Source organism: Gambusia affinis, linkage group LG11 (genome assembly GCF_019740435.1).
Source record: "Gambusia affinis linkage group LG11, SWU_Gaff_1.0, whole genome shotgun sequence".
Taxonomy (NCBI): domain Eukaryota; kingdom Metazoa; phylum Chordata; class Actinopteri; order Cyprinodontiformes; family Poeciliidae; genus Gambusia; species Gambusia affinis.
This window is the reverse complement of record NC_057878.1, coordinates 16,993,340-17,008,219: the sequence shown is the minus strand read 5'-3', so window position 1 is coordinate 17,008,219 and position 14,880 is coordinate 16,993,340. Positions and strand designations below refer to the sequence as shown.

At 35.8% G+C, this 14,880-nt stretch overlaps 1 protein-coding gene across 1 annotated transcript in view; it reads left to right on the top strand.

Moving 5' to 3' along the window:
• The window catches only part of LOC122840324 (sodium-driven chloride bicarbonate exchanger-like), a 34,293-nt gene extending 19,822 nt beyond the window's left edge, over positions 1 to 14,471 (top strand). Inside the window, exons 13-31 of the mRNA XM_044132613.1 lie at positions 250 to 435; positions 1,250 to 1,338; positions 5,338 to 5,495; positions 5,621 to 5,708; positions 6,398 to 6,544; positions 6,625 to 6,728; positions 7,691 to 7,865; positions 8,036 to 8,169; positions 8,679 to 8,924; positions 9,023 to 9,128; positions 9,507 to 9,668; positions 10,304 to 10,417; positions 11,326 to 11,487; positions 11,580 to 11,831; positions 11,945 to 12,013; positions 12,149 to 12,322; positions 12,792 to 12,911; positions 13,035 to 13,099; positions 13,212 to 14,471. Of these exons, the coding sequence (XP_043988548.1) occupies positions 250 to 435; positions 1,250 to 1,338; positions 5,338 to 5,495; positions 5,621 to 5,708; positions 6,398 to 6,544; positions 6,625 to 6,728; positions 7,691 to 7,865; positions 8,036 to 8,169; positions 8,679 to 8,924; positions 9,023 to 9,128; positions 9,507 to 9,668; positions 10,304 to 10,417; positions 11,326 to 11,487; positions 11,580 to 11,831; positions 11,945 to 12,013; positions 12,149 to 12,322; positions 12,792 to 12,911; positions 13,035 to 13,099; positions 13,212 to 13,287 (2,627 nt within the window). The 3' untranslated portion in view covers positions 13,288 to 14,471. The remainder of the gene's footprint in view (positions 1 to 249; positions 436 to 1,249; positions 1,339 to 5,337; positions 5,496 to 5,620; positions 5,709 to 6,397; positions 6,545 to 6,624; positions 6,729 to 7,690; positions 7,866 to 8,035; positions 8,170 to 8,678; positions 8,925 to 9,022; positions 9,129 to 9,506; positions 9,669 to 10,303; positions 10,418 to 11,325; positions 11,488 to 11,579; positions 11,832 to 11,944; positions 12,014 to 12,148; positions 12,323 to 12,791; positions 12,912 to 13,034; positions 13,100 to 13,211) is intronic.
• The last annotated feature ends 409 nt before the right edge of the window (positions 14,472 to 14,880 follow it).

Sequence of the window (14,880 nt, the reverse complement as noted above, 5' to 3'; positions counted from 1 at the left end):
TGATCAAATCTTTTTTTAAAGAAACCTAAAAAACTTTGGTAATGAGTAACAACACACCCAAATCTAACCTGTTGTTTTTGGCAAACGTTTTAAATGGCATGCATTTTTACATTGATGCACCTTAATGCTGGCAATCCTGATTCTTAACAAAGACGGTCATAACATTTTGGTTCAGCAACTGGGAAAGCTGCTTTGCCTTCACACCACGTGTCTCAGATAAAGGTATTTTGCTTTCCTTTTCCTCCTCAGAAATGGTCTTGGATCACCAAGAGTTGTACTCACCACTGGGAGATGACCTCAGAAAGAAGGTGCGTGAAACTCTCTTGAAGCAACACCATCACCAGAACCAGAAGAAGCTGGCTAACCGCCTGCCGATTGTACGCTCAATCGCGGACATGGGCCGACGGGCGTCAGAGCTCCATCTGGACAAGAATGGTCAGAATCCAGATAAGCGCAAACCTCTGCATACTTCAGTGTTGAAATACCTTAAAGATACTATCCTGTAATGTTTTTTTTTTTATTATTAACTGAAAGAATGGATTTCCAAATGAGGATTTTACAAATACCAATTATTTTCAAAAGGTCTGATAAAAAAAAAAAAATGTTTTACTTGGTTTGTTTTGTGTGTTTTCGGCTTTAGGCCATCACAAAAGGTTTGAGGAAACTGGTATTTAAATGCAAATTTAAATATTATAATTTAGGTTCAAATTTAGTTCAAATAAATCCAATTGATCCCAAAACAATTCAATTATTGAGAGTCAATTATATATAGTTCTAAAGGGATTTAGTAAAATGTAGCGTTAATGCTAGCCCATTGTCAAGTTGAGATGTTGACTTTGTGGAAATCTCTCATTGCAAAGAAGCATGTGGTGGCAGTGGAGAGAAGCCACTTGATTTTAACAATAAACATACAGTAGAAGGGAGGTTCAGTATGAGTGGCCACCTTCTGCTACCAGTTATGAGTTGAGAAGACAGAAAAGGGAAAAAGAAAAAGGGAATATTAAAGTCGGCAGTATTTTTGTGCATCAAATTGACTGTGATAACTCCATCAGTTGTTACTTCTGAGAAGAGACACGTAAACACAGAAACCTCGAGTCAGCAGGTGGATTTCTCTTTGCAAACTACATTACAACTGATTGTTCCTAAATCCAAGAATCTAATGTAAAAGTTTATATGTAAATTGCCCAGTTGTAAATATTTCAAGGACATCATTTATATAATACTTTGAATATTTCAATGGTTTAACCAGGTCAGCTGACGGCATCTCAGTCTCAATTAGCGGGTCCTGACGGCAAAGGGGACATCAGCAGAGAGAACAGTGCTGTGGACTTTAGCAAGGTATGTACAGTAGAAGTGTATACAGTTTTGCTGTGGCTGTTGGTGAAAAGTGTTGGAAAACTGGAGACAGGGTGGTGTGGTTGGTACAACTGTTCCCAATATACAGCCTCACAAAAAGAAAGTTTAGTAATTGTGACAAATGATTTTGAGTCAAGTTTTTTTTGCCCTTCACTTCTCACTGTAGGTTCTAAAATCAGGGTTGAGGGTTTAGTCTCTTAGCCAGAATTAATGTTTCTTACATGATGCGACTTACAATTGAATATAATTCTTGATTACTAAAACTGTAAATTATAGCAAAGAAGTATAGCATTTATCTACTGTAATATTTTTTTCTCAAGTATTTCTTCTAAGAAGCAGACACCACTTATTACAACTGAAGACAAAAAGAGAGAATTATTATACCCAAGATTTCTATGCACTTCAGCACAAAGTCCATAAACCACGTATGGATGATGGTGGGAGTTTAGATGCATAATTGACATTCTCGTCTATGATTTAAATAGATCTCAGAAATATAAATTTGGCAAACACTGTCATGCTAAAAAGACTCAGACACCTCAATAAATATTCATTTGTTCTATAGAAATGTTCGCATTATCAATGCTAATTAAAAAAATAATAATTAAAGACCATAAATTAAGAAAAGCCAACAAAAAATATATAATGTTTTAGTCATCAAACAAAAGATATTAACCAAAATCTGTGTACTAAATGAAGAAAAAGTTAGGACACCCCGTTGGTCAGTCTATTTCCATGAAGTAACTTCAAAGGATTTTTTTAGTCATCCTGATGGAATTTATGATGGTAAATAATCAGGTCCTGCTGCAGCAAAAGGTCCCAAAATCACATCCAAATAACTTATTTGACACTTCTTTTAGCATTTTGTGGTTTTCTGTTGGTGACCATGCTTGGCTGACCAGACCAAGACATCACAATGGTTATTTTGAATTTCTTTTACTTTTAGATTAATTTCTGTACTGTGGAACGACTAAATAAAAAAATATTTTGAGAGTTCATAAGCTGCAAAAATATTTTTGTTCCTGTAGTTCTCAGAAACATACCATGGTGTTCACTCTCACTCCTACTGTTAGGAGCATATCATCGCACTAAATGTCTGATGTTTTTAAAACAAACAAATGGAGAGTTTCTTCAAAATATTGAGTGATGATATTTTAGTAATATGCAACTTATGTAATACAACTGTGTGAGATTCTGGGATTTAAAAAATGTGTGTCCTAATTTATCTCCCAAGAAAATTGTACTTTTTAAATCATCTTACAAAATATCAAAATGTGTGTGTTTTTTTTTTACCTTTTATTCTTTTATAAACAAGCCAAGAAAGTTTTTGATTAACCCATAATTTAAATCTTTGCATAAGAAAGATACTCCATATTTGCGTTCCATTAAATATTTTTAACAGAAATGGAAAAGTTCAGACCATGGAGTTGTTTAGTTCTATTTTTTTTTTTTTACAGTAAAACAAAATGAGAAGTTAATGAAAAAATTACCCATTTTTTTTAACCTGCATTTTGCAGACCATCTGTTGCTAGAGAGAGAAAAAAAAAGGACCCACATGCTGACAGCAGACAGACAGATTAAAAACCAGACTGACCTACGACAAAAAGCACTCAAAATCTGGAAATCTAAAAGCCAATAAAAGTCCACACCAAAGAAATTTAGATCAAATTAAAAGCACTCTGTGACTTCACAGACAACAGAGGAAGTCAAAAAACCACTGGGATAAACAATAAATACTGAGCAAATTTTCAATCCTAGCGATTTCCTAAAAATCCTAAATAGACCATATTATTTTCCCAATAATGCAACACTGTCAAAATGATGAGGAAATGTGGTGTTTTACTGATAATTCACCACCCATTTGTTTAATTTACCTGTTTTGATAGTTTCATTTGGTAAATCAGGTATAAACTGCTGCATTTTATTGTTGTTCCTTCACCCCTTTTAGTTTTTAAGCTAATTTACAGTTTCATAATTTTATTTGGTAGTCTGCTAAAAGAAAAGCAACACTTTTCCCTCTCCTGTTGTTAAATACCGTTTGACATTTTTTTGCAGTTTGTTTAAAGACTCAGTTTGGTGAAAATTATGTTTTTATTAATTTTTAATTCTCTTTAGAGGATGTTTTTTGGAATACGTTATGATTAAAGCAAACACTTGTCACTTTAAGTCATATTTTTAGCCACTTTTGTGTTTAGTTCTGCTGTTTCATTTTGGTATACCTGTATTTCCTTTTCTTAGTTAGGAGTTATTTTTCTGTATTTTTACTTCAGTTCTCTCCGTCTGTCAACTTCATCCACAGCTGCAGCCTGTTTTTAGTAAGAGTCACCAGTTTTACCTCCAGTAATCATTTCTGAGGGTAAAGAGCTACTGTTTTTTTTCCCCTGAACTTCTTGTAGTTTTTCCTCAACTTCATTGTTTCAGGTATTTGTTTTATTTTCTGTTGGTCTCATTTTTGGCATTACTATAATTTCTTTGTTCTTCTATTAAAAATCCACCAAACCATAATCTCATCAACCACAAATCCTGACGTTATTCAGCTCCAACAGAAGGGCAGGGCAGATTTAAAAGTCCAGCTTTCTGATTAGCAGAGATAATAATCACACAGCCATATAGGACCATTAAACTGTCAATATCCAAAGCATGAAATTAAAATGTAGAAGAAAAAAAAAATGAGACAATGAAGTCAAAAATATTTTGAACATGTTAATACGCATTCTCCCTACAAAACTGGTAAGCATGTTAGGCTCCACACGCAGATTACAGATCTGATGTTTCAAAAATGTATTTAATTTCTTGATATTTAGATACTTTTAAAATGCATAGTCAATTAATATTAACAAGTTGATAATTGATATCAACTTTTTGATAATTTCTGAGAATTATTTTTAATTATATAAAATTACTAAATGAGCATATGGTTTCATGGGGTTAAATGTGTGTGTAGAAAATCATAATGGGTTCCCTGTTGAAGATTCAGTGTTCTTTGATTAACCAATTTACTCATCGTATATATCGTATATAACCAATTTATGCACACTTTGGATCTTTGTTAAAATTTTCAAAGCGAAAAATGGGAAATAAACAGCACACGCGATCAGACTGTTACGCAACTGTGCATTCCGAAAAATGAATAGCAGGTTATCTTTCACAGAAAACCATTGAGTGAGGGATTAGGATTATTACCATGTTAGGTATTAGAAAAGTCAAACACATGCATTAAGGAAAAAATAATAATTAAATATGATTGTAATATTTTGTGCCAGTGCTTTTTAGGTTTCTGTTTTATATTCACAGAAACTATTGTAAAGAAGTGATTGAGTTTATGGTTGCATATTTATAATCCAGTTATGACTGAGAAAATAAGTTCACATTTTGTTAATTTTGGAATATGTTCAACATTTCAGGACAAACTATATTATTACTTATATAGTCAAGTGCTAATTTATATTAAAATAAAAAAATATCTTTAAGAAACAGAAAATGATAGCAAATGATAAAGAATAAAGCTCCCACTGGCAATTGTTGTTATCTAGAGATGCATCATCTCAATGAGAGAACAAATAACACTCCAGTGGGCATTTGTTATCCTCATAAAATTATCACACAAAAATCAACACCTTTAATTAAAAACAAGGATTTCTGGCTAGCTTTTATTCATATCTGTGAATCTTAATTTTTTAGCTTACTGACTGTTATGAGTTATTATGCAATGGATTAAGTTATAACCTATATTTGGATGCTCTTTTGTAATATTTCGTTCACACATCTGTGCCCTATTTGACTGCTGGAACAAACAAATCTAGCACAGCTAGATTAAATTCAGACTGGGAACTGGGTAAACGCATACATTTGTGGATTTATGGGAGGATCAACGGTAAATAAAAACCTCTTCCTGTGAATGCAGTTGGTACTCTTAGGATTATGGTCAGAGCCTCATAGCTGAACCATGTGGAATGTTGCACCTTTTATCCTTTTTTCCAGATAGATCTTCATTTCATGAAAAAGATCCCGCCGGGGGCGGAGGCCTGTAACGTGCTGGTGGGAGAGCTCGAGTTTCTGAACAAGCCAGTCGTGGCATTTGTCCGCCTTTCCCCTGCAGTCCTGCTAAATGGGTTGACTGAAGTCCCAATTGCCACAAGGTTTCTGAAAACTGATTCAGCTTCTGAACCATATTTTACATTACTTGTTCAATAAACAGCCACTGTTGATCATCCATGATTTGTTTTCAATTTCAAGGTGTTCTTTTATTTATTTTTGCCTTTAGGTTTCTATTTATTCTGCTGGGGCCTTTGGGTAGGGGAGCTCAGTATCATGAGATTGGGAGGTCCATAGCAACTCTTATGACAGATGAGGTAAGGGTTCCCTGAAGCCTATATACATCACAATCCAATATTTCACAAAATGATACAGTTTGATGAAATGTTCGTCAGATGTCACTCTCAGATTTTCTGCACTTTGAATAAATTCACAGCTCAGCCGAACTCAGAACAAATCCTAAAGTGGTGGAACATTTCAAAGTGTGAAGCACAGCTCAGAGCTTTCATAACTTGCTTTTGGCGATTAGTCAGCCCTCATGTGCTCCATTTTGTCCAGAATTTGTGTTGTCATCCTCCAAGACTGTGAAAGAAAAACAGATCCAGACTGAAGTCGATTCTAAAAAAGATGCACTCACTGAATACAAATATGCAGAAACCTGTTATAAATAGGGAAGTTTCACATTGTTGGGGTCAAGAAAGGTAATTTATCTGTTGTATCTATGATACATTCACCTAGATGGTGCACCAAATCATTTTCAAATAAGAATTATGGTGAGTTTTGTTCTTACTAACCTAAATAAAACCCAGTGTAACCAACAACAAAGAGTCCTACAAAGACAAAAACAGAAACAGAAAAGCACCAGCAGGGTCACTCTGGAGGAGTTGAAGAAGTCCACAATTCAAATGTGAGAATTTGGTTGACAAGACGAACCGATTAGCTTAAATCAAAGCTCATTTATATGATCACTAACAGGAAAAAAATTGATTGTTTTCTTTCTGTCCAGGTTTTCCATGATGTTGCCTACAAAGCTAAAGACCGGAATGACCTTATTGCTGGGATTGATGAATTTCTTGATCAAGTGACCGTCCTGCCTCCAGGGGAATGGGATCCATCAATACGCATAGAGCCACCGAAAAATGTACCTTCTCAGGTCAGCACAAATATTGTTTTACACATTGAAATTAAAAACAGTTTGACACAATAATAAATCCCATGCTATTTATCAAACAGGAAAAGAGAAAGAAAAGCAACCTTTTACCTAATGGCTTAGTGGAGGGTGAGGAGGAGGATGAAGACAGTGGCCACGGTGGTCCAGAACTGCAGCGAACTGGGAGGTATTCAGAAATATCATTATTATGTACCACACTTGGCATCTGCCCATCTATTTTTTAGATATTCTTTTCTAAAGGCAGACTATTTAAGTTGGTTTTTATAAAATACTTATCCATTCATTCGCTTGTTTGATCACTCATTAATTTTTGTAATAATTTATGGAGAAGGAGATTGATGAAACTTGGTTTACTGTGAGAAAAAAGGTTTTGTAGTCTCTGCAATTTTAATCAAATTTGTAGCATAAGGAGTAGAGGACACTGTAGTAAAACATTTTCCATCCATCCATCCATTGGCTGTATGAACTTATCTTTGCAAGGTTCTGCTGGTATCTATCTCCAGCAGTCATTGGGTGAAAGGCGATGTATTCCCAGTTCACTGAAGAACAACACAGAGATCCAGGACAAACAACCACACACACTCTCACCTTAAGACAATTTAGAAATCAGTTACCCTTACTGTCATTTTTTTGGACTGTGGGGGAATGGAGGAGTACCCAGACAGAACCCACCCATGCAAACACCATGCAAAAAGACCCCAGGTCTGGATTCAAATTCAGGATCTTCTTGCTGCAAGTCAACAGTGCTACCACTGTGCAGCCATACCTTCTGAGATGAGATAAAATTTAATTTTTGAATGTTTTCGGATATTTCTGCAAATTCTTTTTGAAATCAAGCTGAAAAACATTAAAAAGTAACATCTTTCCTCAAAAGCCAAGTCTACCACAGAACAACTATTTCTGGAGAAACTTGAGCTGCAGTTATGTCTGGAAGTGGTTTCCATAGCAACATCCTTTTTTTTTCTGATCTCTATTTGCAGCTCTACATTTTCATCATAGAGCCCGTCACACTAAGCCAAGAACTCATCGTTTGAAGGAGGGACTGGACAAAAAACAACTTTAGGATGAAAAAATTAAATGTTTGTTCATAATACTGATAAATCAATGTATTTTGTAATTTTTCTTTAGATGGTTTGGTGGCCTTATTCTGGACATCAAGCGCAAGATCCCCCACTACCTGTCAGATTACTCTGATGCTCTTAGCTTGCAGTGTGTTGCCTCTTTCTTGTTCCTTTACTGTGCCTGCATGTCCCCTGTCATCACCTTTGGAGGACTGCTGGGCGAGGCAACAGAGGGAAGAATAGTAAGTTCTGTTTTCTATTGCTTTTTATTAAAGCTCTGCAGAGAAAACAACTTTAAAAAAATAATTTCTCTACATTTAATTACAAAGTATTTGAATTTTAGCAGGATGAGAACTTTTTCAATACGTTTAAATGAGCACTGTCTGTGTTTTTTTTTCTTTCTAATCTCTAGAGTGCAATTGAGTCACTGTTTGGCGCGTCACTAACAGGAATAGCCTATTCGCTGTTTGCTGGGCAGCCACTCACCATTTTGGGAAGCACGGGCCCTGTGCTGGTGTTTGAAAAGATACTTTTTAAATTCTGCAAGTATGCTCTTTTAAAATGTGATTGAATACATACCTATTTTTTTTGTATAAAATATAATAGATGGACAGTTATTGGTAGGTGAGGAGAAACCAATCTTCTTGCCCTGATTACTTTTCCACATTTTCTGCACAAAGGTTCATTGAGTAATTTGTGTGCTCATTTGGTTCTTTTTTGTATTTCACTAAGAGTACTGCAGTGTTTTTTCTAATTTAGATGTCCCTTTTCTTAAAAAAAAATGTGTTTTCAAATCATTAATCTGTTTTCACAAAACAGTTCAAAAGATTTATTTATTTGTATTTTATTTTACAGGGATTTTTATTAGCTTTTCTGTCTCTAATAAGATGATATTTGGCTTCTGAAATTAGCCAATTTTTGCATGTCAGTTATCATATTAAATCATTTTTGCTTTGTATTGCCTTCGCTGAGCTTCTAAAATATTTGAGACAATGAAATTCTCAAATTCACCACATTACAACTGATAAACAATGTCATTTATTGTCTCCCCCCAGGGAGTATGGTTTGTCCTATCTGTCACTCAGAACCTGCATTGGCCTGTGGACAGCTTTTCTCTGTATTCTGCTGGTGGCCACAGATGCCAGTTCCCTTGTTTGTTACATCACCCGTTTCACAGAGGAAGCGTTTGCCTCGCTCATCTGCATCATCTTTATTTATGAAGCCTTGGAGAAACTTTTGCACCTGGGGGAACTCTATCCCTTTAACAAGAATAACAACTTGGACAAGCTCACCACATATTCGTTAGTATGCATGTCTTTTGTAATTGCCTCTTGTAGGGATAACATAAGCAAATGTTCATGGACTATTAAGTGATCAAAAAGTTGATTTGCTGTTTCAGATGTGCTTGTGTTGAGCCTTCGGATCCCACTAATGGCACTGTAAAGTTCTGGGAAGTCAACAACATAACTGCCTCCGAAATTTACTGGGAAGCTCTGGAGGTGAAGGTATGAATAACTACCAATTTATAGATTATAAACCCCTCCAGCGAACCGAAGCAAAATTTTAGGTCACATCAGTGACTTCAGCAAGAAAAAAAAAAAATCAGACTAACATTTTGCTCGACAAAACAACTGGGGAAAAAAAAAAGATTTTTGGCTTGTTTATGCTAAAGTGGCATGCTTATCCAGATGGATGAGACGAGACGAGATTAAGGACATGTGGGCTGGATTATATTGGATTATATTAGATTAAAGGGCACTAAAATCATTATAAAAGCACATTTTTGGTCTGAGAATTTTCTGTTTTCATTGGCATAAAAGCTCACGAATCCTGCATGTTTGTTGATGTCACAATAACTCTGCCCTGCTTTTTCTGACTTGCAGGATTGCATTGAAAAGAGAGGGGAGTTTGTGGGGACTGCTTGTGGTCCTGATGGACCCTACGTTCCAGATGTTCTCTTCTGGTGTGTCATTCTCTTCTTTTCTACTGTTGTCATGTCTGCCTTTCTCAAGGAGTTCAAGTTCAGCAATTACTTCCCCACAAAGGTACTGTGACTCATTATAATCTCGATCAGTGTGCAACTAATATCATGACTCAAACATGATGATGAATGTGTTGCAAAGTGCAGCACTACACTCTTGTGGAAATTCACGTGTATTGCAGTGACTGAAAAAGAGATTCATCACTGGTGTTTTTTGTTGACTGGTATTTTCTAAGTTGCTAACAAGCATTTGTCCAATCTGTAGCTACATTTTCAAACTCTTAAATACAATTAGCACAACTTTGATTTTACATGGCCATGCCATTAACACATTTCATGTCGTTTTCACAGAATAGAAAGTCAGTGAACACATTTCTGAAACGCATACATTGTTTTAACACACATTAAACCCAAATACAAAACAAAAATCTTGTCTCATTTGCAGAGCACACCGGAATAGAAAACACAAAACACAATCTTCCTAAACTTGTTCAAAAACAAGACTGAATTAAATTCAATTCTCGCTGAATCACAACAAAGGCACTTTGCAAGACATAAACATTCAATTTGCGTCTACGTATATATACTCAAATCCAGTCATAGAAAGGGAATTGTATTTACGTCAAATAATTTGTGTTGGTAAATGCTTGTTACCAGTTGTAAATAAATAAATAAATAATTTTTCTCCCTCTTTTTTAGGTGCGGTCTATTATCAGTGATTTTGCTGTGTTCATCACTATTCTCACCATGGTCTTGGTTGATTATGCTCTAGGGATCCCCTCCCCCAAACTGAAGGTGCCTAATGTGTTCAAGGTAGGAAGGGAAAATAAGACTCTGACTACGAAGACATAATATTTATTTAAAAATGTTCAGCCAATTGTTAAATAAATATGTGTGTGTTTTATGAAGCTTCTAATTAATTTCACAGAACACAATTAACCTTTTAGCGACTTGCTTTGTTATATTCACTAACTTCAATGCACTTCATTGCTGTTTTTGTAAATGACCATTATAACGTGACTGCCTATGTGTCTGCTAGAAGGAAAAAAATGATAAATGACTATGTGCAATTTCTTGCAAATAGAAGTCTGAAAAGTGTGGCAGGCATTTGCATACAATCCCACTAACAAAATGCTTTTACTTTGATTAAAGTTGAGAAACTCAAGAGAATGACATAATCTTTACAAAACAAGTTTCCAAAGATTCCCCAACTTTATGTAGATCTGTACTTTGAGCCATTTTAATACATCAATATGCTTTAAACAAAACCATCATTTCATAATTTTGGCTCTATGTTGAGGGTGATGGTGGTGTTAATTTTCCGCTACACATAATGTTTTGCATGTAGGCTGTGAGCTGAATGTCTTCTTCCACATGTTGGCATGCTTCCCCCTAACCTGGCCTGTCAGTTCAGTAGACGTTCATGTCTTGGTCAGCTTACTGTGGCGTCACGCTTGTTTTATTTACACATGATGGATTGAAGAATTCTCTGTAAGATATTCAGAATATGCGTATTGCTTAGTAACCTAAATCCTGATTTTTATTTCAATGTGTTATGAGGAAAGACTGTTGAATACAAGTGCACATCACACTTTTTCAGATTTTCATTTAAATAAAACATCTTAACAAATACAACGATTATCCACTTGACATTTAAATTGAGGTTGTAATAGGACAGAACATATAATAGCGTTCAAGGCACTATATTGATGATCTAACAGCCAACCAGAGATGATCGAGGTTGGCTCATCAACCCATTGGGGCCCAACCCCTGGTGGACAGCAGTAATAACTGTTATACCAGCTCTACTTTGCACAATCCTAATCTTCATGGACCAGCAGATAACCGCAGTCATCATCAACAGGAAGGAAAACAAACTCAAGGTATTCTCATCTGCCTGTACACTTTACATCACTTTTGCACCTATCAAATAAAAACCCAGCTTAGCTTTTGCTATTTGGTTCTCCTCTTCCAGAAAGGTTGTGGATACCATCTAGACTTGTTTATGGTTGGGATAATGCTGGGTGTGTGCTCTGTGATGGGACTGCCATGGTTTGTAGCAGCCACCGTCCTCTCCATCACACACGTTAACAGTCTGAAACTGGAGTCAGAATGTTCAGCTCCTGGGGAGCAGCCGAAATTCCTCGGCATCCGGGAGCAACGAGTTACAGGCCTCATGATCTTCATGCTCATGGGCAGCTCTGTCTTTATGACGTCAGTGCTAAAGGTGGGACAAAATAGTTTTATCAAGAAGTGTTTTTTGTGGCTGACGTACATTTCACTTATTTTCTAATTTAATTTTAAGCACATCTGTCTTACCCTCTCTTTTGCTTTTCTTAGTTTATTCCTATGCCGGTGTTGTATGGAGTTTTTCTTTACATGGGGGCATCTTCTCTAAGAGGCATTCAGGTACAAAAAAGGAAGGAAGGAAAATTAGACCAAAAAATTATTTAAAGACATTGAATGTCAAACGTGATATAAATTTCAACAAGGACCATGACAGCAATATACCCTTAGATTTGATCTTTTGTCAATCTCCTGCAGTTCTTTGATCGGCTCACGTTGTTTGGTATGCCAGGCAAACATCAGCCAGACTTCATCTACTTGCGACATGTACCCCTGAGGAAGGTGCACCTCTTTACCATAATTCAACTCACCTGTCTCATTCTTCTATGGGTTATCAAGACCTCCAGGGCTGCCATTGTCTTTCCTATGATGGTGGGTAAACAGTTAGTTGTGACATTTGGGCTACCTGTCTACTCCAGTTTATGTCATATGGTTTTAAGCTGTAAAGGTTAAAAGGGTCCAAAAGTAAATTTATCTTTTGTCCATTTAAAATGTCTGTGTTATGTTTCCTTCCCTTTGCTTTGTTATTTTACATTTTTCAAATTTTTTGGTCAGCATACAAACATATATCTAACAATATTGTAGGTTTTGCATCTTCTCTGGTTCCACTTGTACTTGCTTTGACCTATCTGATTAATAAATACATTATCTAAATTCTCCCAAATAAAATATGACACATGTTGATGTGGTTACAGTAAATCATCTGTTTGTGACCAAACTGTAAAATGCATCTTCCTAATTCTTACTTGGTGTCAGAGTTTCTGTTGTTTCAGTAAATTTCAACAACATAGTGATTCTTCTTTTTTATTCTGCCTTTTTTTGTACCTTGTCATCTCTTCAGGTCTTGGCTCTGGTTTTCATTAGGAAGTTGATGGACTGTATCTTCACCAAGCGAGAGCTGAGCTGGCTGGATGATCTCATGCCAGAAAGCAAGAAGAAAAAGCTTGAGGATGCTGAGGAGGTGATAAATCTGTCTTTATCTAAATTTTATTTTTACTGTATACTCTTTTTTTTAGCGGATCTATATTACTTTCAAATAATTCTACATTTTTCTGTACTAAAATGTCTGATGGTTTAACTTTAGGAAGAAGAGCAGAGTATTCTAGCAGAAGAGGAAGGTGTTGTGCAAGTGCCACTGGGGGGATATAAGTGAGTCATAGTGCCATTGTAAAGACTCCGTGGACAGAATCATTTTCTGTATAATGAATAAACTTTGTCTTATTTTTATATTTAGACAATTTTCTGTCTCTTGTTTTTACAGAGGAATACCCATCATCAATATCACAGATGAGATGTCAAAAAGCTCATTTGGAAATACCTGGAATGCCAACGACTGAAGAAAATAAAGCATCTATGAAGGTTTTCAAAATTATTAGGCTGTACTCTTTCACAGAAATTTTGTCTAAGGCAGTAAATTAGTTTTCGTCGAAAGAATGAAAACAATTTTCAGATTGATTATTTAGCTGCGAGGAAATTGCATGACTGGCGTTGTGGCACAGGTGGCGTTCCATCAAAGTATCACTAGAATTCATCGAGCTCTTAAGACTGACTCATTCTTTCACAAAATTATGTAAGCAGTCTGCATGCCAAGGTGATGGAGTGTACACACTTGTGGCCTTGGAAGGGATCGAACACCTGAATTGAAGGACTTTTGACATAAATATGTATTTTGCAATTACATTTATGCTTTGTTAACTTTGTTGTTGAACTTCAGAATCATAAACATGAAAATATATTAAAAAGAAATTTCATGAGATTGCAAAAAAAAAAAAAAAAAGCCAAAAGGTGGTTTGGATAGTGCAGCCTGCCTGTCCCACGATGTCTCTCCATTTTTAGCCCTTCTGATTTTATACATTCAAATCTGTTTGCAAGAAAACACAGCTGTCAAGATCATACAAAAACAGTACGGTTTCAAAACCAATAAAACTGTGAAACTTTTAAACAATACAAAGTTATAATTACATGTGATTTGCACAATTTCCTGTTTCTGTGACTGGTATTATGTATCTATATGTTTTTAACCAAATTACATACCATACAATCTAGAAATCACAAGCAATAGATCATCACGCCTATACAATGCTATCCTTTCCATGTATTGAAATGTTTATATATATTTTTTGTGGGTTTTAAGATTATACGGATTGGGGTTTTTTTCAGCAGATTGTTTTGTGATGCGAGAAAGGTCTTACAGTCTATTGCTTTCTAGTGACAGTGTACTTCTTCAATCTTTAGTGTTACATTTATCTTAACTGAGTCATTAAGCCATTTAACTGTTGAATGTTTTACCGTTGTCAACTTTTCAAAGACTAAAGCTATGACTTGTGTAGTACATTGTTTTGAAAGTATTTATGAGGTACTGTATTGTCTGTATTACAAGTGTTCAAACCTCAATAATTCAAGATGTTTCACTTTTTGAGTGTAACAACGTAAATAAAAGTTGTCTTATTGATATTGTTGTATACTGAAATGCACTTGTACATAGTTACGTAAATAAATCGTAATAAAGATGATAAAACACCGTGGCTTAACAATCAAATTAATATCGTGTGTTTAAGCAAACATCAGCGTTGGCCTCTAATCATATATCGGATCACCTGCTAGCTGATTAGGCCCCTGTGCTAATGTGTGGCTTTGTTGTAGAAAACATGACAGGAACACCTAGTGTCAATGCAACCGCTTTGCCTTCACACATCCGGCCTTAAGCGGGACTGGGCACAGGTTCTCCTTTGCAATCAACAGATGGTTTGATGTGCTGCAGATGACAGCTCGGAGAGGTGGAACATCCCCTGAGCGTGTCACGCTGCTGGCTCATGTGAATTACTGTTTCCTTCTCAGTGCTACGAGGAAATCAAAAGTGTTGACCCAGCTACTGATCCCAGCCGGTCTGATGCCGAGCTGATTGACATGATTTTCCTTTATTTAGCAGG